This window comes from Ambystoma mexicanum, chromosome 10 (genome assembly GCF_040938575.1).
Source record: "Ambystoma mexicanum isolate Mex_15411 chromosome 10, UKY_AmexF1_1, whole genome shotgun sequence".
Taxonomy (NCBI): Eukaryota; Metazoa; Chordata; class Amphibia; order Caudata; family Ambystomatidae; genus Ambystoma; species Ambystoma mexicanum.
Window position 1 is genome coordinate 675,884,492 of NC_090932.1, and position 25,186 is coordinate 675,909,677.

Below are 25,186 nucleotides of genomic sequence, written 5' to 3' on the forward strand. Positions count from 1 at the left end.
TTTCCACAGCGAGCTGCGGTAGGAGACGCCATACCACAGCGGAGCACCAAGTCTCGGCCTTCCACACGAGAGCACAGGCCGCAGGTGGCGGCGCCCACCCGGAGAAGCAGCTTCACGCGCGCCGGGTGGACCCGGTGCCTGGGTGCTTTGTCGCAGCGCAGACAAGAGTGCCCGGCCCGCCGCGGCTCCTCCGCCGCATCACAATCCCCGGCCAGTTGCTAGGAGACCGGGGTACCTGGCCCACCCTGAGCTACTTTGGGCACCGGCGAGCCACGCCCGGGGGTGGGGTCAAAAGCAGGGGAGCCCGCCGGCCGCCAGAGACCGGGGAAAGGCATCCCCCAGATTAAGAAGGCACCCTCCAGAGAAGCCGGGGCGCCACAGAGGATCCGGCACTTCAGCATTCAATCAACTGCAGGGGATGCCCGGTCCGCAGGTGCACATAATCTTTCCGTCCAGCAACTAAGCCTCAACGGAGAACTCCCCTCATACGCGGTTCCCACTGCAGTAGCAGGGGATTCACAATTGGATTTTTCCAGCAGCAGAGCTCCAACGCAGCCTGGATCTCCCCCAAGCCCCCTCTTGAGGCTTTGGAACCCTCCCACCATTGGGTCTATCCATCCAGGGATATTTGAGCAACAGAAGATGATGTTACAGACCATTTAAGAAGTGCAAGCTACCCTCAAGTACAGTGTCCAAGCCAGTTGAGAGCACCACAGGATTATCCCGGATTATCCCCTTCTGTGAGGCGTAGAAACAGACCCGCCAGGCACCGTCCTCACCTGGGGTTCTTAGAGGAAACAGCATGTCTCTAAAGATCAGTCCAGCAGTAAAAGATGAAAATAACCCCAAACCTCCCCCCGGGCCAACCCCAATACCACCGCCACCACACGCTCTTCTACGCTGGGACCAGGTGCCTGAGGACTTTGTGGAGTGCTTCATCCTGTCAGGCTACAGGCGGCTGCACCTGAGCGCCCAGCAGTGCCTAGCTTCGGCATTCCAACCCACCAATGAGACGCTCAACTTTTGGACTCACTTTGTGCCGCTGCTGGTTTTCGTGGGTCGCTTTGGGCGGCTGCTGTTGCTTCAGGGGGCTGGGCTACCACCATTTCATCCTGCGCTGCTACCGCTCTGGTGCTATGCCTCAGGTGTGCTGCTAACCCTGTCAATGAGCTGTGCTGCACATCTTTTCAGCTGTCTCTCTCTGCGGCTCCGTGCTGCCTTCTTCTACTTGGACTATGCTTCCATTAGCTACTACGGCTTTGCAAGCACTGTGGCCTACGCACACTACCTACTCCCACGGCTGCGCTTACTGGATGCAGGCGTCCTGACCCCTTATGCAGAGGGTTGGCTGGGTTGGTGCTCAGAGGAGGTCTCCCGCTGGCTGGAGCTCTACCATGCATGCGTACTGCCTGTGGCCTTTGTGCTGGCACTGGGCTGCACGGCCGCCTGCTGCCTTAGCCGTGCACAGGGCTGCTCCTACCCCTTCGCTGTGCGCACATTTGTCTTCATCATGCCCCTTAGTATGGCATGCCCCGTCATGGGTGAGAGCTTGCTCTTCGACCTACGGCGCAGCAACCCTACACTGTTCCTCTACTTTCACCGGCGCTACCTCTGGCTACTGGTGGCTGCCTTCTTTAATGTCAGCAAAATCCCCGAGCGGTTGCGCCCTGGCCGCTTTGATATTGTGGGTCATAGCCACCAACTCTTCCACCTTCTGACTGCTCTAAGTATCTATGACCAGGCACATTATGTGGAGCAGGGCTTGCAGCAGTACCTGCAGCAGCAGGGCCCCGAGGCCACCGTTCCGCCACAGCCCACCCTGACTGGCACCTTGGGTTTTATGGGCCTACTCCTGCTCTGCCTGGGGGCATTGGTCAGGAGATGCCTGCAGGGCACACGTATCGCCTGCAAGCATGAGTGACCAGGCAGGATGGCAAAAGTGGGATGAAATGCACCAGTGGGGTGGGGTTGAGTAACAGTACAGTCAAGAGGACACAGAGACAAACACTACAGGATGAAAACCTAGCTATTTATATGGACCATGTACAAGTCAACCGAGACTTAAAGGGCAATTGACTTCACAAAGATACTTACACCAAGCAGTATCATAACTGACAGCCACAATGAAGGATACAAGTGTCCAAGCATTGGTGCCTAACACTGGAGGACAAGGGCCCGCGGACATACAACTACCTGCACACAGAGCAAAAGGCCCAAAGCACACCACTGACCGCAGTAGGGTTAAGTGACCAAAAGTAACACTGCTGACGAAGACACTGGCGTATAGCGCGATCAAAAGGCAACACTGACGCCCACAACGGACTGTGAAGGAGTACAAGGAAGTCAGCCATTCGGGCTGTAACCAACACTGGAGTGTAGCATGCCAAGGACATCACTGAGCCACTAAAAGAGGAGAAAAACCATGTACAAAATGAACAGCAAAGGGAGCCTGGAGATCAAGAGCCCTTGAATTATCACTGGATACCCAAGGCACACCTGCACTGAACAAAAAAGGGCATTTAGGGGCCGCGCATGCCCTGCACTGAAGGCTTCAAAGCTCACGGTTAGTCCTCACCACACTGGCGGGAGGAGGGATACTGACCCAAGCATTAATTCTGACACTCATGGGTATGCGCAGTCCCCTCTCTAAGCCAGAGACCTTTTTTAAAATAGCAAAACAATAGCACTATTCAATTTAGAATGTTAAGACGCATGGAATGAGACCAGTACATTATTTCTACATGGTTGTGGTATTTAAGTGTTTGTATTTTTTCTAAGCACTTGTCTATGCTCGACCAATGATCAAGGATCACCTCTTTGTAGGGCAGTAGATCGCTCACAAGAAGAATTCACAGCCCTTTTTTGGCCTACAAATACAAATGTGAAGCCTCTGACTCCTACTAGGCAGGGCTGTGCATTAAAAATAGGCCTGACATCCTTAAATGCTGGGCCTTTCCCATTTCTGTTTTGATATTCTGGTTTGACCAACCGGCCAATCCCAGAGGCCTGGGGGATAAGTACATCTGAATGTAAGCGTGTTGGCATGGAGTATGCTCGACAATATTTATTAGTGCTGCCAACTTGTTTCTTGACATTGGCTTGCAGTTTGGGCAGAGCCTCTCACCCGTGGGGTGCCTCTTTCCGATAGCATGAGCCCTAAGCTCATGGATCAGGTTGTTTGGCAGAAGGCAAGTGGGGTTGGGATTTCTTTTATGTCCTAAGTAATTGTCACCATAGGATGTTTTAGTTTCTGTGATGAAAATGAAACAAAATGGAGATGCACTGGAGGGTAGACCTCCTTCTAAAATGAAGTAAAAGTGAAGCGGCGACTCATCTCACCCAATCTAAGAGGCACCCCAGCAGCACCAATCCCCAGAAAGACAGCCACCCTCCTCTCTTTTAAAAGAAACCAAAGCCCCCTCCCTAAACCCCCCCCCCCGCCGCCTGCACATACCCCAGGTCCCCTTAGGGGGCAGCACCCCAGTTTGAAGACCACTGCCCTAGAGTATAGCAGTCGTAGTTCCCTGCTCTTTTGTCTTCGATAACAAGAGTATGCACTGAGTGGTTGTTTTTGTTTGACTGAGTGTTGCTTGTTTCATCGAGTTTCTTGCACTGGAGAGAACAGGTGTGTATACTTTAAGGGATCTCTCTCCCCTACCGACAATATGCACTGTATACATTTTTTTTTTATGGAGGGTCGGCCCTTGTACGACACACCACACCGGGGATGTTGTTTTAATACCTCCTGCTTTGCACTGGGAGTCGAAATTGTTTGTGAACGATTGGGCGGCTGTGCTATTACGCAGCCAAATGCAGGAGACAGCGTGGGTAGACTGTGGGACTGGACAATGCGTGGCTACTCATTTTAAGTGCTGGATATGTACTAAATGCTGCTAATACACTCTAGTTCTGCAGCCACTAAATAGTGCAAACACAACAATGTATTTCAGGCAGAACGTGGCCCGTTCCTAGGAGAACATGTAGAGGTCAATGGCCGATGCAAAATGGAGAAAGTGCAGCCTTTTTGAGGATTATCGGAGGGTGAGTGGCAAGGGCAATATTGAGTCTGTTTGCGTATGTCCTCCGCAGCATCATGTTTGCTTCACTTTGCTGCATGCAGAAGGACATGGCCCGGAAGCTGAGGTTAACATGCTGGGGTTTTGCACTGATGTATGCAACACCTGCTATGGAGTTATAGAATTAATCACTGCTGTTGCTCTGTGACTGTCTGTGACTTCCCTGGCCAGCGGATCCTGTCCAGCAAACGGAGCTGCCTTAGTCCTTATTCCTGGCTTGACAACATATTGTGAGCGTTTATCATTAGCCCCTCCCTATGCGATTGTAAAAGTACACACAGTGTATATAGGTTCACCTAACTACATCAATGAATGCTAGCTGCATTGGTAATCACTTAAAGGCAAGGCAGCGCATGGCAGCCATGTTGAGACCATTGTACAGCCTGCATGTCTCCAGAAGCACCATTTCTAGCTCTGCCATTGATTGCAGCCCCTGGTCACTAAAATGCCTTCCATGTTTCTCTTACTATGATGTAGTAAACTGAGTGAGTGGCTAGCCGCCCTTCTATAGCCCCCCCCCTTATGACAGTATCTTATTTCACTGTAAATGCATGTATCTTTCTGTGCGGCCCCAAGAGTCAGACATTGCTGGTCGTGTCTCTCATCTCTTGTTTGTGGTCCTTCTCTTTGCTGCAGCTTTGTTACATTGTGTATTATGGTTTTGTTTAATTTGCAACCCCCAAAACACAGTTCTGATGCAGCATTTCAATGTAACATGTATTTATTATCTTAATACCTCATACCAACACCCATTTTTGTTGAGTTCATTTAAAATGGGTCGGATTTAATTTTTCACCTAGTGCTTCCCGGTCTGAGGTCCGGCATCTAATTATGGGGCTTATTTGTTTGTTTTTGGGGTAGGGTTTGAGGGGATTAGGCTTTCTATTTGGTGTGGTTGTCATGTGACTGGTGCCATCACGCTTTCCTGCCTCAAACCGCACATCCAGGCCAATTAACAATGAGCTCCTTTTTACAAAAATCCTAAATTGAATGCATGGGACCTCCAACCTTAGCACTTACACCATGTTGGGCGCTCTGTTTGCAACTTTCAACATTCATGAGGTGTAGAGCGGACAGGGAAAGAGTAAAAGCGAGCCGAACTCGCCCTTATTCTTCCATTTCCCCTCTCGATCTATTCTAGTGAAAAAGTAAACGCCGCCTGTAAATACCCTTTTCTGATGATGCTTACTAAAATCCGCTGGTTTTGATCAGATGCAAAACCCAAAGCGGATTCCTTCAAAATCCAACCTCATGCAGGTGTAAAACGAAGCGTTAACACAGGATGAAACACGGGACCCTCTTCTGTCGTGCTTCGGCACGAAAATGGGTCAGGGCGGGAAATGGAGACATCCATTAATTACACCTTGCATTTATGTCTCCATTTCCTGCTCCACCCCTTTTAAAGTGAGGGACGACGTCACTTCCTCACCCCTATGTTGAGAGCTTTTATAAAGGTTTATTTTTCCCAGGGAAGGAAAATAGCATACAAGATCGGAAAAAGTGCAGAATTTCCACAACAAAAATAGCTGGAATTCCTTTTTCAAGTCCGAGCTCCACAACTCGGCTCAACCCATTGAATAGTCAATGGTATCTTGGCAAAAAAGCCTTCCAAGATACCACTGGCCCTCGCTTGGCTCCTTGAATCCTGAGTGAATATCTAGTCTGTGGTCCTTCATTATTCATCGTGTGTCCTCCAAAATAATAAGGGGTCGCTTTTTTGAGAACACACAAAGCATATTAATGCTTTATTGTGCTGTCTATTTATGTTTGTCACTAAGTTATTAATCGTCCCTTTTTCATGTTCCCGCACACTACCTCACAGGCACCCAGAAATGCTACCTGTTTTTTGCCATGTAGGCGCTTTGAAGCACCAACCCTACCACTCCCCTCCACACAGAGAAATATTTTGCACATGGTTTTTAAATGTGAGGTTTGTTGTTTTGCTTTTCATTGGCACAGTGTGTTTTTGTACTGAGTGGGTTGTCATGCCATTTTGTTTACTTGGTTGTTTTGCTATTTCCTGCCACCGGGCTCATCTTTAGTTTTGTGCTTGTGCAATCATCAGCTAGCGGCAGGGTCGGACTGGGCCATAATATCGTCTCGGGCACCAATGAAAAAGTGGCCCACAGTTGCAAATGGCAATTTATTCCTGTTGAATAGCACCCAAGGGGCAGTTTTTTTTAGATAAAATGTGATGCAAATTGTGCATTTTAAAGAATATTTATTCACCAACACTGGTCAAAACTACAAGCCGCATAGTGATGTAACTCATGAAAATGGTCCACGCTGACCAAGAAAGTGGCCCACTTTGACCCAAAAAACTGGGCCACATCAGCATTTTGCTTTTTTGGTTCGGGCATTGGCCTATAGGCCAGTCTGAGTCTGACATGCTGCCAGTTTTTGGTCTTGCCCATGAGTTGAATGCTGGAGTTTGCCAAACTTTCACTCATATTCCTAGTTGAATTAATGCGGCCTTGAGATACATGATTGCTCCACCTTGAGGTTGGCCTGTACACATTGCTTGCATACCCCGTCTACAAGAGGCTACATCAGAAGTGTTAAGGCCTGATTCACAGAAGTGTTTTATAATGGTGCAATCCCATAGGAAAACGCTCTGTGAAGCCGGCCCTTAGTTTCACAGCACGTGCTCATTCACAAATAATTTGTAAGGGCTGAAATACCAATTAAAGCAATCACCTATCCCAGGCAACATTACCTCTTTAGCAGTGTGTTGATGTCGAAATATACACGCAGCATGGCCAGTTTTCTACATCAAAACCCGGGTCTTGGTCTGTTGGAGTCCCAGCATCACTGCTGGTCTTCTGCCAACTTTGGGGGTTCCCCCAACATAACTCTAATCTTTTTTTTCATCTTTCAGCAGTGATCCTCCTTGAGAATGTCCATTGTTTCCTCGTTTTTGAGTTAGTGCATCACCCCTTTCTCTTTCTCTCTCTCTCATGCTGTCTGACCCTCTGCCTCCCTTCGAACCTCTCCTGATACCTCCACCTTCGTCTCTTGCATGGTCAATTTGCCTCTTTTTTGCTCTGCCCTCCCTTCCTTCTCCTTATCACCATACCAGTCCATAGGGGACACTATAGTGGACGTCAATGAAAGGCCCTAATGCTTTTATAAATCTGACCCCTTTCATGCAAAGTGGGTGCTTGTTTAGGTGGGCTGGTCAACGCGGTGAATAGCAAAATAAAGCCGGAGTCTAAAGATATCCACAATGAATATGCATTCAAAAATGTACGTGTAACAATTTGCAATAAAGCTTGATTGCAACTTCTTTTGGTAATTCAGATAGTATTGCTCTCATCTAACCGTTAATGCAGGCAGAATTTTCCTCTGCTGACCAATCATACTATGCTATTCATTTCTCATTGTCTTTATAGAACATGGAGGCACCTGCGGATGGGCCCTCGGTTGCTCTTTCATGAAGTAAAACTTTCTTACAAGCGTACATACATTTATGAATGATAGCTATTCCAAACCAAAATGTCTGTGAGAGAAACAGAAAAGGGAGTTAAAAAAGAGGACTTGGTCTAGTTCTCACGTAAGCGTGCAAGGAGCAGCTGAGGAGGCGCTGGTCGAGGAAGCAAAAGCCCAAACAATGAGTCGGGAACACAGGCAGCAATCCTAGCGACCTAATAGACAGTGCAGCCACCTAATGCCGCGTATACAAGCACACCGTGCTGTTGTCGGGCTTCCTGGCTCACGACCTTCAGAATGACGAAGGAGCCGGAGCCCTTAGCGACTGAATAGTGCTGGAGGGCGAAGAGAGAGTCTTACAAAATTGGGTACTCCCTATTTTTTGTTATCGGGGGGTCGATCTTGAACAATTAGGGATAATATTAAAGCAAGAACAAACCTCAAGATCAACTACCTCTCTCTTTTGTTCCCAAGTGGACAACAGGACAGGGACAGGTTTATCTACTTATTAATTCTGTAGATGGACGAAATCTCTCCAACATTTTCCAAATATTCACAGTATTGGCAATTTTATTAAGACCTTTAAGACTATTTTTAAAACACACGTACAAAAACATGTGATCACTCATGTCATAAACTTATACGAAACCCTTCTAATAGGTAATACATTGGGTTATCTCATACACCACACATTTAACCAAATCACACAGTTTCAAAGAAAAACAGTTATAGAAAAAAGAAGAGTAAATATTCGCTGGAGTACCGAAGTGACATTAAAGTATGCCCCTCTCTATTTATTAGGTTAATGAGGGAATTGTGAAGTGATGATAATTAGCACCTATCCTCACTACATTTAATACTCTATTGTTTAGTCAAAGTAACATTTAATTTATTTGTGGAAACCAATATTCAGGTGTTCCAAACGAGATTAGGGAAGCTGGATGTTAGTGCTCCCCTGTAAGTCAACATATTTTTCGACCTTTATCTACTGCACTGTCTCTAGTGCTGTCGGTCTGGTGATTGTTAAGGCCATCTTCAGGACAAAAGGTTTTTCTATGAGAATTCAATTTCCCCAATAATCAAGTCTTCAGTTCCAATCTGGAGCCCAAACACGCCAAATTGGGGACTTGAGCTTTTTAAAAAAAACAACTTTTCTCTTGAAGTCTGAGTTGTCAGGTGCCAGTGGCTCCCTCACGTGAGATTCAATTCTGCAGGAATTTGGTATAGAAATTCATCATTGTTCGTGCTTCCTGCAAGGCTTTTATTATACACTTTTACTCCTTCCCTCAAGAAGTGTTTTCCTCGTGAGTAGGTCGGTTTGGATCAATCATTAATTGATGCCGATATCTATTTGCATCTCTCCGCTCTTACTGCTTCTGCTACTTCGTTTTGATCAATTTCTTCGGGAAGAGGGAGGCATGGCAGGACAGCAAAAGGGGATCTGGGGGAAACTCTCCCAAAAAGGACCACGAGAAGGGGCGGGTAAAAAAGAGGCCAACCACGCGTGGTCGGCCTTAACGGCCTAGATTTCGCACAATTGGTCTTTTGTTCCAAGCATATGTGCATAGAACCCTATTCTGTTTATTTGCCTCTTCGCCACTGGTAATGCATAGGCAGCAGGCACTGGTGAAACTTCACACTTCAAACCTTTGCCTTGTGCCAATTGACATGCACTATATGACAAAACAAGTAATCGTGTATATGATTATTGCACATTCTGACCATCTTCTATTTTAGTTAATGGAGGTTGACTGGCAATGAGACGGCAATTTCATGTATCTCTTGATCCAAGAAGTTACTTCATGATTGTGTTGAGTAGTATGCAGTATATAAATGCCATTGGGCAAATGCAGGGGTTGACTGGGTACTGTCTAGGCTCACAGTCGTTGTGAGCCCTTGCTAAATTTGCTCCTGTGTACCTTTCTTTCTGACAGTAGAGTGAATCTTCCACCTACCTTTTTAAATGTGCAGGGCCGGACCATGCCAACCTGGCAAAACTGTTTTATTATTATTATTTTTATTTAAGTGTATATGGTTTGAATAAAACCTCATCACTATACAAAAACATGATATCATAAATATATTCTTCTAAGCCTAGGTGAGGCTCAAAGTACATTCTGGAAATCTTTTTGGTGCCAGCTTTGGGCCCGCCATATTTCTCCCTGCATGTCACACTGTGATGATGAAGTCGGGGATCGCAACTTGGTGCAACTGCACCTTTTAAAATCACTGGTGTGTCTATGACAGAGCAGAAATGCTCTGGTGTGTGCTTCCACAATAAGACATGTAGCTGCTTGCTCCCATGCACTTCTTATCTGAAGGCAGACCCTTGTGGACCCCCCTCCCAATTACTTCAATTCAATGTCTATTACCAGAAGAATCTAATTACAAGCTAACAAAGTATCCCTTGGCAGCCAATCATTGCTTCCCTGCCAATCCTTTGTTTTACCCTACAATGTATAGCCTACTCTGGTCTTAATGGGATGCTTGAAAAGCTCAATTCTTTTCCTGAAGGTTCTTCTATTAGGCTGATAATCTCTGCCAGAATGCAAAGGACTGCGCACAAAAGAGTCTGGATCCAAGGACTGTGCAGCTTGAGCATTCGGTGCCAGTCTCTCATCTTTCACTTTTACAGTGCTGCAGCTGTTTGACTGCAAACCGTGTAGGCACCACTCGCAGATGTGCAATCAGAGAATCAATGGGACTCTGCCCCATAGACCTGGGCATAGGACAGCAGCCCAGGTGTGCCTGCCAGAAGGGCAGGTTGGTTCCTGAAGAAAAGTGGGTAGCCAATTCATCTAGTGCTACATACACTTTGTCTATGCCACAAACTATGCCAGTGCTTGCCACCCAGAAAACACACTGTTAAGCACGAGGGTCTTAGATTTCCTCACAGTTCAAAGTTGCCTGGGCTTTGACAGGTTCTTGAATATAGCTGTTAATGCCTAGTTGCTAGTTATTACACTGCCAATTAACACCTTTACCAGTTAATTTTCCTACCATGTGTGTTACTTTCTGGTCTATGAGCTGTCTTTTTTATTTATATATTTAGAGCACCAGTGTTCACAAGAATATACATTCCTCTTCCTTCTATAGTCGGCCTTTGCATGTCTGTGCGCTCTCTTGTCGATTAGTTTGGGGCAGCTTTGGGGCTTTAAATGGGGTCATATTTCTCCACATGCCTCCTGCTTGGAAATCTCCCAAGTCGCTTTTGATATCTGTGTCTTTTTGATGGACTCAATTTCCTAATCATAGTTCCCCCATCAAAATGATCCAAGCAGCACAATGGTTACCCCTTTGGTGTCGTACCGCCAACATGGGAGGGCATTACCGGAAGTGACATCACATTCCTCTCGACCCTTCAGCGAGAGGATAGGAAGTGGACAAATCCTATGATCTTTAAGCAGACGATGGGCTATTTTTAGGCAATGTGAAGATGCAATATGTTAATGTTCAGTGATTGATGGGCACAAACACCCAGCATTAAAAACGAGGGCATGGTTATCTGAGGTTTGTTGGTTCTTTTTTGGGCAAACTTTTATCTTTTTTTTAAATTTGTTTTATTGGTTTTTGCTGCTACATGAGAGAGAGAAAATATTTCCCAGCACTGCCACAAGCAGTGTCTGCAGTAGTCGCATACATCATACCACATCATAGACTCTTCCGGCAACAACCCCTCTGCCCCCCCCCCCCCTGTTCACAGACCAGTAGTCGCCTTGTCTAGCTCATCAGGGCTGCATAAAACAACATAGGGTTTGCACCTTAAAGCCCCAGCTACTCGAAATGGCAGCCATGTCTTTTATTGCTCTGGAAGTGTAACAGAGCTTGTCGAATCGCCGCTTGGCCAGCAGTACTACCTGAAACCTATGAACTACTTAGGGCCTCATTACGAGTTAGACGGTATTTCAGCACTATTTCATCATCTGCGTTGCAGCGCTTTGAAGCACTTCACTTGTGTAGAAGCGCTTTACAAATATTACAATTACCCGCATTTAATGTGATAAATCTGCATCATTACAACTTCTAGTGCTTCTCCATTATGGAGTCCCATAAGACTCCATTGGAGGTAGGTGGATTTACTGCATGCAGTAATGCTGTCTGGACCTTTACCGCTACTTTTAATGACGGATTTACTGCCATATAAGAGTAGGCTGTTTTTGGTTTATGAAACTCATAATTGGCTGAGCAGTAAAACAAGCAATATTCGGAAATGCCACAATTTCCCCATTTTATCACCAGGCTCGCGATGAGGCTCTTAGACAATCATCGGAAGCCACACAAACATGAATGTGATTTTCGTTTGCAGCTTCCTGCCTGAGAGTGGCAATGAGCTATGCTTTCTGACAACTCTCATCACCAGTCCTGTGGGTCATTTGGGAATCCTCGGCTGCGCTTTGACGTTTGAGCAACTCATTCATGCATATTCCAGCCCAGTGGAGCACAAGTGAAAAGTGAACCCATGACGGGCAGCCCGAGTCAGAAAAGCAAGAGTTAAAGCAGAGGGATATCTATTACAGTATTAAGTGCATTAGCTTAACGAATCCGAAATCATTGAGTTAAAACCACAATCATCTAACAGTACAAATCCCAAAACATGTACTTGAAAAGAAAGAATGCTTTAAGAGCAACATCGTTTTCAGGTCAAAGTCATCTTTGATATGCGCTGCCTAAAAGTGTTGGTTCACCTTTTCATGCTGGGTATGATGAAAACATAATGTTTTGATGTCCTCTGATGCAATTTTTTTGTTGCTAACCTTTGAAATTTTAAGAAGCTGTACTTCTTGCCTGACAACCCAGGCGTTAAGGGTTTAACGGCGCCATCGGCGCCGTTAACCCTTAACGCCTGATTACCATTTTAACGCCTGCTTTTAGCAGGCGTTAAAATGCAAGGCGCTAACCCGCCTTGGTGCTAATTACGGCACCGTAACTTACGGTGCCGTAATTAGTGCCTTCCCCACTCCCATTATGCCCTATGGGGCAAAAATGGGAATGGGGAAGGGTAAATGGGGAATGGGGATTTACCGTCCCACTCACCTTGGAATGGGGCGGTAAATCCGCCATCCACCATGGTGTAAACTGAGTTTACACCATGGTGGTAAAGTAGGGAACTTACCGCCTGGGTTGTAATGAGGCCCAATGGCTTTTATTTGGTCCAAGCAATACAGCTCCTAGGAGCTCATTTTGCTCCTGTGTGTAGTAAAGGAAATGCATAAAAGCCCTGCGTAAGGCTTTTGCACATTCTATTCATGTTACGCCCCCTTTTCATTCATTTGTATGGCGGAGAGGAGAGGCAGATCGCACGTTACAATTCCATCTTCCCCTTCCTCTCCGCCAATAAAATATTCCAGCATTCGCAGCTGCATGCATTTTCATGCTGGCGCAAATGCTGATGAATCCCTATGGAATTCAGACTGCTTTTTACACCAGCAAAGAACAGACGGATCTCATAGAGAGCCAGAGAGCCAGGCATGTATGTCACGCAGCGTTTACTCCATTTGCATGTCAGAGTGTGAAAGGGTGGCGTGCAAGCGAGTACACCATCCTTTTACACCCCCCTTTTGCAATTGAGGAACATTGCGTGGCGGGGACCTTTTTACCTGTAATTACGGCCAACTCGTAAATGAGCCCCCTGATCTGGCTCAGAATACTCCATGCACTAGAGGCTAAACTACCAGTGCCTTCCAGTGCAGAGAAACACATTGTCACCCCCACATCTCCAGCTGTATCCTCCCTTGAAGTACACTTAAAACTAAGAAAAATGTTCCCAGCTTGAGTAAAACGGGTGCGCGTTGACCACTATATACAGTCAAAACTTAGAACGCCTCTTAAACAGGTATCTAGCGGAACCCTCATTAATGACGGGACTCTTCACGATGACTCTAATAATGACCTTTGTCATTCACCTCATTGAGTTTACTGCACTCACTATGGTAAAAGAAAATAGCTTAACCTGAAGTCATTTTAGGGAAGTTTGTTTGAATAACTCTTTTTGTTTCTCTTTTTGAAAATGTTTTTGCAACAATTATGGGTCTGGCAGTATTCGTGGCGTTGATACCGCCAAACAGAATTACCAGGAGTGGTACAGCTTAATTATGAATGTATACGTTTCTGTTGGTCCCCATGCTGAAGCCCCACTGAACGTTATTGTGGAATGGTGATATTACCACGAGGTAATACCACTATTTTTGTGTCCGTATTACTGGCAGGCACTTGCAGGTGATTTTACAGTTTATGGGTTCACAAGCCCCTAATCAAGAAGATGGAAAAAAGAGGCAGGAATATGACTACCACCTGATGTTTCAGTTGCCTCCAAACCCGTAATAGTGTCCTAAGTTTCAAACCCTGTGTTATGACCTAATATCGGACATAGGTGGGGTCTAGGGAGAGCTTTCTTTTATTATAGATTACTCCTTAATTTTATAACCCATCCATTTTTATTTCTTTGTTGCGACCTAATAGTGAACTAAGGGATAGTGCAGGCACTTAAACTACTGAGGAAGCAGTCATTGGGTATTAGAAACGATATGACTACAAGGAAAATAGGCTATTGATTAAGATTAAATAAAATCTGAATAACATCTTGTTTTATAATGTGACTGTTAGTAGCTCAGGAAGGCTAGAAAAATGTACAAGTGACACTTATGATTTTTTTTTAATCTACTTATGTCCTCAGATGTTATCAATATCTGGCTTCTGAGCTAATGCACTTAACTCTATGGTCTACAATATTTTCCGTAAAGAGGAAATACCGTTTATTGGAAAACCACCAAGATAATCAATGCCGTATGCACAGTTCCTTTGCGTTGCTGTTTCTAATCCATGGGCCTATAAAGTGCTTCTCTTTTAGTCACACTTAAGGCCTGCTCCTTGTTATCTCCCATGCTTCAGATAGTTTGATCATGCCTTTTGTTCATGTATTGCACAGTGAAGCCTTAATACCCAGAGGCATGCAGGGATCAACATTAAGCTTGGGTAAGTAGGAGCTGAAGTCAGCTCCTGGCTATCCAACATTAACCAGTGACCAGCAGCTACCATTGGGGAACAAGGAGCTAGTACATAGCATTTAGCAAATCGAACTTTCACATAAGATGCAAACTTCATTTTGCCCATTATGTATGTCTTAAATGCTGTATAGGTGTGTGATTGTACCAAACGTAGAGTTATATTTACATAGTTGTGTTTTGTTCTGCATCAGTTGGCTTGAGGAGCCACAAGTAGCTCTTGGTCACTGTTGATGTGAAGCTAACCAGGCTCTTCTAGGCTGAAAGCAGGACTAACTAGCTCCCAGCTCCCCTCGATTTCGAACCCTGTGCATAGGAATCTTGGCTCTTTTTGTTTTATTGACCCTTGTTTTTTTAAGTTGATGGGGGCAAGAGATGTTAATTATCCAAAATGCCAGGGTCAACAGAAGTGACATCACACCCCTGATGACATTGCAGAAATTGACATCATGTGACTGTGGTAACATTATAAGGAGCGATGTGGCAGATGTAAAACTAATATGCTTACGATAAATAAAATAGTTACTATAGCATATAAAAGATTTTTAGTTAGTAATTCGATTTTAAAGTGCTTTCTTGACATGTCATAGTTTGGGTCATGGTGTGACAGGGTACACTCATAACTGACGTAGGCCAAGCCCACTGCTTTCAGATGCAATAGCCGCAAATGGCCAGTTACTGCCAGCAAATGGCAGTCAATGCATCACATGCCTGGAATAGCCGTCAGCCGCTAGATAAACCTTCACATCTCTAGCTGCTGCCAGAATATGTCAATGTTTCTTTTTGTGCCATTTTATGCCCATAATAACATCACATGCCATGTAAGGTAGTGTCTGACAAATCCAGGTGCTGGCACTACATGCCCATTGCAGACTCACATGCCTCAGAAATGCCACTCACTTAATGCTTTCTATTTGTTGTAATTGACATAGGTAATGCAAGGCATAAATTCGTTTCCAAAAATTGTTTAGCAGAGTTTGCTAATCAATTTTTTCTTGATTAGCAAACAAACCCATATGATTAGCAATGTTGTATTAATATTGTGAATGGCACGAGAACCTATTTGTACCCAAGATATAAAATGAGCAACAATACATCAGTTTTGGGTACAGTTGAAGTTCTACTTTAGTGAGATGAGTCAGACTTTGCAAATTCTTTAAAAGGCCACTAGACCTGTATGTCGAGTAAATTAGTTTACCTACTCGACCTAAGTGAAATGCACTCAACCCATGGCAACGGATTGCGCTTTCTGTAAAATGGTGCACGTCACCACAAACCCACTTTATGTTTGGGACACTGCTGCCATCCAGAGACCAGCTTTGCACAGTGAAACTTTTATTTGACATTTACAACAAAGGAAATGTTAAATAAAGGTTACAAAAATCACCTGGAAAATCTACTTTACTATGTGAGTGGGCAAAAAGATTTAGCGGCCCTGGAAGAGGGACTGTAAAAGGTTATCTGCATGAACAGACACATAAATAAATAGATATGATAAAAAGGCTCTGAAAAAAGTTTAGAGCTCTCTCCGACAGGTGCTAATATATAGTGCAATCATAAAAACAGAGCAAAGGGAACTCTGGAGCCTGACTACATTGTATGGTAGTGCAGTAGATCTGTAGATGTACAGACAGGATGGAACTGTTGATCACTTCTTTGCATAAACATCTAGTTAGCATTGTGTATTCATTATGTCAAAGGAAAGAAAGCAAGTAAATAAGCAGAGTGAATGTATTTATTTTATTTATTTATTACATTTGTTACTCGTCCAGACCCACGGGTATCACGGCGAAAATGGTGTTTCAGGCAGAGAAATAGGCAAACTAAGTAGAATATTGTAGTTTTCGGCTATCTCACTTTATGGTATCTGGTAGAAAGCAACAGGGTGATAAAATAGAGAGTCAAGGAGAATGGGATCAGCTCATGGGTTGAGCACCAGTTGCACAGATGCATGAAACCAGCAGCATAACGGAACTAGGCTTGCCATCCAAAGCATGTGGGCGTGTAATCATCTACATTTTCAAAAAAGTGTTCACTCGTCGATGATGCCTCTTCCCCAACAAAATGAAATATAGTTCACACTGAGATTTAGATACAGACCAAAGCATTATTGTAATACATGGAGACAATGCAGTGCATGGAGATAATGCATTGTTTTACAGTAGCAACATTGTAATCATGCATTATATTAAAACTTTCATTTTTAGGAATGGAACATACTGGTCTTTGCCAGACATGATATAGTTAATTTAGTACAGGTATCATCTTGATTACTTCTGGTTTGCAAATACTTGAAAAAGAAAACAAATATTGCCTACTACTCCCATATAGGCCTTTGGCACTTAATAGTGGAGGAGAGAATTATTGCTGCACTCTCTCTCCATTAGCCCCTTTGACTTTGCAGTGAACAGAGAAAAGAGGGTGGAGAGAGCCCTGAAGGCAAGAGGAATGCAGGGCAAGCTGTGCTTTAATTTAACAGGGTAACTTAAATAGCTAGCTTTGCTACACCAATGGCGATTTAATTAGAAAACCTACAGGATGGCATAGCAAATTGCTATGCAACACTGCTTATTTTATGCCTTGGTAATGAAATGCAACACTAATCCAAATTAATACCTCAGATGCATGATTCAGGCACCATTTATAAGGCACTGCCTTTCATATACACGTGCTGTCACAATATGCTTTGTGCCACCTCAGTTGCCCATGGTATAAGCAACACGCTGAATGTGCAGCCTCATTTGTTCCGTTGCTACCATAATAGACCAAGCTCAGCCTCAAATAATCCAGCAATGAATTCCAGTGCCAGTTTGTCTTGAATCCATGGTTTTGTCATCATATGCAATGTGCAGCCTCACATGCCCATGCCGGCCCCAGTAATGCCATACACGCACAGTTAATGTCTCATATGTCCAGTTTCTGCCATTGTAAGCCACGTTTAGTCACATATGCCCCGTAATGCCATGCAATACCTCACATATTCAGTGACTGTGATCCTATTCCACCCACAGCCTTAAATGCTGCAGTGATACAAATTATGTCCATCTAATGTGAGGCCTAACATGCCCAACTGATGCCATCAGATGCTAATCCCACATGCTCATGCCAGACCGCCACCATGCAAACACCTAATCACTATTCACCCTCCACTGCGCTCCCCTCCCACGCCGCAAGCCGGTCCAATATTCACAGGAAGCCTCACATGTGCAAGTGATGTCCACACACAATATCCATAGATTCCTCACCTCAGATGCCAACCTGTTCCACTGCCTACTCTTACCTAATTCCCTGGCTTACCTGCTCCATCAGTACGTGGGCCACTCCATCACCATGCACAATTAACCCCATACTGCTGAACTAGCGCTGCTTCTGCACTGCTGTAACTTCCTGTGTACACCATATTGGTAATGTTCTGCTGAGGCTGTCTGAGTGGGGAGAACAGTTTCCACCCCTTGTCCCTCCATTGGTCTTCAGCAGCAGGTGTGAAAACTGCAGAAAGTAAACAGGGCTCTGATCCAGGTGTGGGTGTGGTCAAAAGTCACTCCACGGAGCACCCTGAGGCCTTTGGGCGAGTGGCGCTATATAAACATTTCTTAGATAGATAGGTAGAGGGTAAAAAGCCACCCTATTAATGCAAAATATAATTTTCATAATGCTTATATTCTTTTACGACTTGTATTTGATTCGGAAAACTCTGGTGAGGCACACTGAACGCTTTGCCATCACCCTTAAATGTGCCGCGCAACCATGGCATGCACACCGAAACAGAGATACTGACGGTTAGGTTTGGCTTCTGCATTTCACCCCCAAACCAACTATGAAGCTCCGGACTGGAAACGGTCAAGCAATAACTACTGACATTATAGGCAATTTCCAGGGCACAAGTAAAAGGGTCTGCTAGATGATGACCAATTAATAATAATGGTCATAAAAGCCATAAAAAGTGTTCTGAACCGTGTGAATGTGAATGGACCGGCCTGTTGAGGATATCCGGAGTCTCCCCAACAGGTTGATGCCTCAAAAAAACTGGTAAATGAGTGAATTTGCTTACTCTCCACCGGCCTTTCAGTGACCTGTCGTGGAAATCTACTGTTTCTCTTAAGGCCAGTTTGTCTCTGGTATCTAGCCATGACTGGCCTTTTATACACGTATAATAAACTCTGTGTCCAATAAACTTCCCGGCGTGGTGCTACTTTTCACTGTAACAAACAGGGTTTAAACAAGCTTATTGTGGTTTCATGTGGCCTAATAGGACGCTTTTAGGCTGCCATACGCATGTTTTGTTCTGCCAATGGTCTGCAATGCATTCAAAAACCCTAGGTTTTGTTGCCAAGTGGCCCCATGTCATGCCTGATACATCTAGCTATCCCTGCGTTGGAGCATAAAGTACTTTGCATGCTGGGACTTGTTGTCCCATACTTATGATATGAAGAAAAAAAATGCAATTCCCAGCAAACAAAGTGCCACTGGATAAAAAGCCAAGACTGGCTACGAGTGGCATAGATGCCATGAAACTACTTAGCAGCTATTCCCACGCTTCCCCTAATGATCCCAAGATCCTCATGGAAGGTCCCATTTTGCCAAGCAGTCAACTTTGTAAGGTAAACTCCAGTTGTATTCTGCTGTGATACTTTGCGGGGCCAACCCCCATTAAATCCCCCCTCACCCCCGCCCCATCAGGGTATAAGACATCATGCAATGGTTACACATACCCAAGAATCACAAGGACCAATGGTGTATATTTGGAAACACAAGGTCACATTTATTGGAGTCATACAACATTTTGAGGGCAGTCCCAGCCCTGAGTAAAGTCAAATCTCCTTAGACTTCTAAGGTAGCCCATTGATTTGTCGGCCTTGTCATTATCTCATAGTTCCGGGGGACACTTGTCACTTACGGTTTGCAGAGTAGCGGACGGATGTGGCTGGGCCCGGGGACGCTCCTTCCTCCCAGGGAGGAGGCGAGGTGTAAGTACCCCCGGGAGTGCGAGGCAGGGTTAGCCAGAAGAGCAGCCCCTTACTTTCCAATGCTGGTCAGATAGCACAGTGAGCTAAGCACTCATCCATGATATCTGTGTGCAGCCTGCTGTGGCAGGTTCGATGAATCCCGGCAGTGTCAGCTCAATCTTTCATCTTTCCGAGGTCCATAAATTGAGTACCACGCTGTGGAATAATGATGTCTTCTGTTCTTTCCGTGCTCTGAGACCCATGGGTGTGTAGCTATATAAGAAATTAATTATTATTAATGATGCTAGGATCATTCCGAGATTTCACAGCATAGAATGTCACCTCGTTTCTACTTAAAAAAAAAAAAAAAAACTTTTGTAGGAGAGCTTTACACATGCCTGACTGTTACCATCAGTGTTTAAATAGGTTTTGCGTATTCCGCAAGAAGTATTTTTCACGCACTGTCAGATTAAAAAAAAACAAAAAAAAATTTATGTTATGGAAAAAAGAATGTATTTAACAGAATGGGTACTGGGGAATTGACTGTTCAAAAGAAAGAATGCTTTCTAAATGTAATACGATCAAAGGCCATAAGTGCCACTGTTAAGGTGCATTTTGTATTCATCAGCTATGATGCAAGAAGATCTGAATGTACTGTATAATAACTTAACCATAATAAAGACGTGTCTATTTGCCTAGTCCTACAAAGTTCATTTGCTGTCTCTGGGCATGCAGGTTAACAGAGTTCAGCACAGGCCTTTGCTTTTTATTGTAATGAGGAAGATGAACCTCTTATGTTTGCATTGTTTTGAATGCCGAATAGTGTATGCAAATTTTACTGAGTATATTTAGAAAAGAGAAAGGACACAAGAGATTAAAAAAAAACATTGTTCCAAAGATTCTCTGTTGGAGTCTTTTTTTTATTTGCATCCCTTTGCATCGCCTTTTCAAATGTAGTCAGCACAGCATCCGTGCAGATTTGACAATGTGTGACTGACCGGACACCCACAGAAATAAATACGTGACAACAACAACATACTGATTGGAAAGAAAAAGGAAAGTAAGGTGCACTGAAACTAAGAAACGAAGAAAGTAAAAATAGCACAGATTGTATTTAATAAAAAGAAACAGACAAATACATAAATATAATTGGAAAGAAGTATGTTAAAAAGAAGGGGTGCTGATTGGAGGTACAGTATTTGCAGAGCATGTTAATGTTTTATATAAGAACACAAAATAATGCATGTGGTTAATTTTGCTTTCATCATTTTAGGCCTCTTTTGTTACTGATTACATTACTTTCACTGTAAAGTTATCTATGTGTACCTCTTCTTTTGTATATCATTTTAAGTACAGGTTATGTTTGACTCGGTTGTTATTGCATGTACCCCACTGGACTGCTGCTCCTAGTAGTCTACAAGAACTGTATGGTGTTTTTGTTAATTATTGGACAGTGCTGTAAGTCTATGGAAAGTTTGATGGCAACCTTTTGTTTTCCTCCAGCACTGGCATTTGGGCGCTAAAAACCACAATTCAGAAAACATGTTAAAAGAGTGTTGACCAAACATATGCCAGAATATACACCATGAAAACGTGCCCTACCTGCCTGGCAACGGAAACCACAATGCAAATAAGAAAATGGAGAACAGCCCAAAGAAGAAACAAGATGCTTAATATTTATTGAATGGTGAACCAGCCCAATACTGCATTCAGTGAGCAAGCATAGCAACCATTCCCGAGCCTCTCCGTGCCGGGTTTTGAGTGGGTCACCCCTCCTCCATCCCCCAAGAAAAGTTTGAAAAGGTGGGGCTAGTGGCTGCATTTGGTAGTGCAACTTCCCAATTCCATTGACACCCCCAAACCGGCCGTGGTCTATAATCAGTTTTGGAGGTGGCCTCGCCATACATTCCAATGCTTCAAAGCCCGCCACAATGCCCCGCAGCATGGTTCCTACACAGCAGCGAATAATGTCTCTATTCGAAAATGTTGCCTTTGATCAGAGCACTGGATGTAGAGCAGACACTTTTGTGCCACAAAGCCGACTCCACGGTTGATGCAGTGTGTTGCTACACAACCAGAAAAACGCAATAGTTAATTCTCTGTGCCAAGAAAAATGATACCAACGCATATTTTCCATTCTCTGCCAATTCATTGCCTGTTTGTGCTTATGTGCCAGAGAACACAATGCTTACACGCAGAAGCTATGTGTTAAGGTGTGTGAATCTGTACACGAGGAATGAGTGTGTGCTCATTAATGTGTTGGTACCTATTAGTAAAAAGTATAACCTGGTAACAGACCACGAACGCCATTGGAAAGTTAGTGCATGCTTAATGCAACATGAGTTAAATATAAGTCGCATTTATAAACGACTGTTCAATCGAGCATATACAAAGGTTTACAGGACATTGGGACCACATCTGTTTTGTGAGGACAATATAAGGTAAACATGGGTTGTGCCTATGAGCCCATGGTGAATCCTGGCCATACTTCCAGACTGTGATGCCCGTCCGAGGTGAGCTGGGGTCGGTCTGCTCGTGGAAGCTGCTGGCTGGTCTGTGACAGTAAGTCCAGTAGCACTTGGACCCTGGGGGAGCTTAGCAGCGGCCATCCCGCATAACGCTCATCCCACTATTGATCAGTGACGGCCCTAAGAAAGGGGGGACAAAACGGCTGGCGAACGACGGTCAAGGCTTTCCAGTCAGCATGGACAGTCTCAGATTCGAACCTGCGTTAGCAAGCTCTGCACGGATGTCAAAGCGAGCGCTCTACTCGCTCTGCCACTTGACCGGCTACAGTGTGTTATACAAGTCATCTTTTCATTCTAATGCCCCAGTACCATGGACAGCGTGTTACTGGCTTTCACGGAAGATACTTTGACTGAAGTATTTTTGTATTGAGCTGTTAAAGGAGTTGGGGAGAAAGGGAGCAGTTGCAATTTTCAATTCCTGTGATCTAACACCTCCTTTTACAATAATTCCACTTCAAAGTTCTGGGACAAGAAACACACTGGCCCTCATTAGGACTCCGGCAGAAAACCATGGTGCTATTAGCACCATGGTCGATGCCGGAGTCCGCCATGGCGAAATGGGGAATTACCACCCCATTCCAAGGGCATAATGGGAATGGGGAAGGAGGCGGTAAGTACGGTACCGCAAATTGCGGTACCGTACTTACCTCGAGAGTCCCTTTGCGGGCCCCTACTTTAACGGCTGGTCTAGACCAGCTATTAAGGTCGGGTCCCGCAAAGGGACCTCGTAGTAAGGCGTTAAGGGTTTAACGGCGCCGACACCTTTTACGGCGCCGTTAACCCCTTAACGCCAGGGTCCTAATGAGGGCCACAGTATTTGATCTCAATATTCTGTTTTAATAAAATAGTAAATCAAAACTTCACTTTATGCTGCGCAAGTCACCCACAATATTGTACAATCACAGGCAGCTTGTCTACAGAAGAAAGCATTGCCTGCCTGCTTTGTCTCACTACTTGTCAATTTACACACACATCCATTCGTATAAATGCTTAGAAGTATCTATTCCAAGCAATAATATACAATCTACTTCAATTTATAGCCGCTTATCGGCTTCCATGTATCTTCCATCAACAATACACAACTCAGAATACTTTTTTATTTTCTCCAATGTCAATGGCAAGTGTGGGCCTCCCCTTCTTCTATTCGAGACCATATCATGGCCTAAATGGCTAATGGGAATCTATGCACACTGCAACTCTTTTACTGTGTGAACTCAAGGCACACGCTCTGGTTACTGCAACGAGTTCTGCCATTTGAGCAGTGAACACAGCCAGAATGAGTCCCCTCTGTCCCCTCAATTGCATACATACTGTGCATTCCGACACAAAATGCCATCGTTCATTTCTCAAACAAGATCCCTCCACAAAATATTCATACTCTGCATATTGGAGTGGAACATCAGACAAATCATTTCGATGCTTTGTGAGGGCTGCTGTTGCATGGCTACAGTACCAAGCAGAACATTAATCCTGCACAAAGCAATATGTGTCCCTACTGGATTTCTTCACTGGCAACATGTGTGTAATGCATGGACTAGTAGCGGGAACAATGATACCCTGATGCAACACAGATTCTATGAGTGCTGAGATCCCCTTTTCTGTCACAGGTCTCAAAGAACGTTAGGGCTTTTGTGGTTGGGGTCTTCGTTGATTAGCATGGATTCAAACAGGTTATGCATTTCTAATCCTCCCCAGCTCATTTGCATGCTGCTACCACAGTTTTGCAGGTACCTTGGAGAGTAACATTACCAAAATTCCTCTTTGTGCACACTTGGTATGTCTGTTTGTTACATAGCTAAAACCGTATTTTCCCTTTCATGAGGAATATCTAGGAACGCTCAGGTGCAGAACACCATGCAATCTAATTTATACAACAGGCCACTTCTTAACAGGTTCACTGGGAAAAAGGGACTTAATATAAATGCATGTTTTGTTTACATTTTAAATGAAGTTAGAAAAACTGTGGGGCTCATTTTTTCGTTCCCCCTAAACAGGCAGTGGGGACCTGTCACATTTACACTTTCACATAGACAGGTCCCCGCCACATTATTTTCCTCATTTGCATGACGGAGTGCAAAATGTGAGGATAACAAGTCAGCATACATGCTTGAATGCCTCCCTTTAGCACTCTGCCATGCAAATGAAGTAAACGCCACCTGCCATGCACCCATGGCAGACAGTGTTTACATTGGAGTCCACCTGCTTATGGCAGGTGTTAAAAGCCGGCAGACTCCATAGGAATCCACAGCATTCAGGTGTTAAAAGCCGGCAGACTCCATAGGAATCCACAGCATTCAGGTGTTAAAAGCCGGCAGACTCCATAGGAATCCGCAGCATTTGCACCGGTATGAAAATCCATGGCGCCACAAATGATGCAGTTATTGTGTGGCAGAGCGGAAGGGGGCAGCAGAATCTTAGGAAACGACCCGTCCTTTCTCTCTGAATGAAAATGAGTTGTTACAGGAATCTAGTCCATAAAAGCCTTACGCAAGGCTTTCATGCATTTGACTCCCATTACTCGCTCATCAAAAGTGAGCTCCTCTGCGTTCACATTTGGAAATGGCAGAGCAATGGCGTTTGCAGATGCCTCGAGCTACGGTCTGCTATGACCTTCACATTTCCAGTGCTCCTCTTCCTTGCAGAAATGGTAGTCACTACTACGAGTCATGAATTTATTCTGAAAATATCCTGCACTTTAAGGATTGGGGGCACTCTCACGCCATCCTCCCCCACTGCCTCTTCCTCGTCTAGGACCTCTCCTATTCATTGGTACACCAACACTTGCAATCTCATTGGCATTTATATTCACAGCCATATCACAATCCTGTACACCTTTCAATTGCAGAGCCATTCATTTGCACTCTGTTAAGTCATGCCTTTTTTTCTTGGCAAGATACACACTGACTCGCTGCGAAACTAGATCAGGGAGGGGGCTTTATCTGTCACATCCTGCTCATAGCCTCCAGCTGTTAGTGAAGATTGGTCCTCAGCCTTTGAACAAAAGCATCTGCTGTGGCCTCTTGGGCAGTTCTCAACCGTTCAATGTTCTATGGGTCCAACCTTCAATTGGTTAAATAGAAACTTGAAAGAGACTCCTATTTATTCTGTTTACAGTTATTTATATCAGCCCAATCCATCCATGTTTCTCCCGGACTACCACAGGAATTTTAATTATCAGAATTTCGTTTGCCTGGCTTCTCTCTGCC

General features: G+C 44.6%; 1 protein-coding gene across 1 annotated transcript; it reads left to right on the forward strand.

Annotated features, from left to right (window-relative positions):
- The first annotated feature begins 242 nt into the window (after nucleotides 1–242).
- Nucleotides 243–21,579, forward strand: PAQR9 (progestin and adipoQ receptor family member 9). Its single transcript, XM_069618261.1, has 2 exons — nucleotides 243–2,563; nucleotides 20,956–21,579. The coding sequence occupies exon 1, from the start codon at nucleotides 803–805 to the stop codon at nucleotides 1,919–1,921; it is 1,119 nt and encodes a 372-aa protein (XP_069474362.1). The 5' UTR covers nucleotides 243–802; the 3' UTR covers nucleotides 1,922–2,563; nucleotides 20,956–21,579.
- The last annotated feature ends 3,607 nt before the right edge of the window (nucleotides 21,580–25,186 follow it).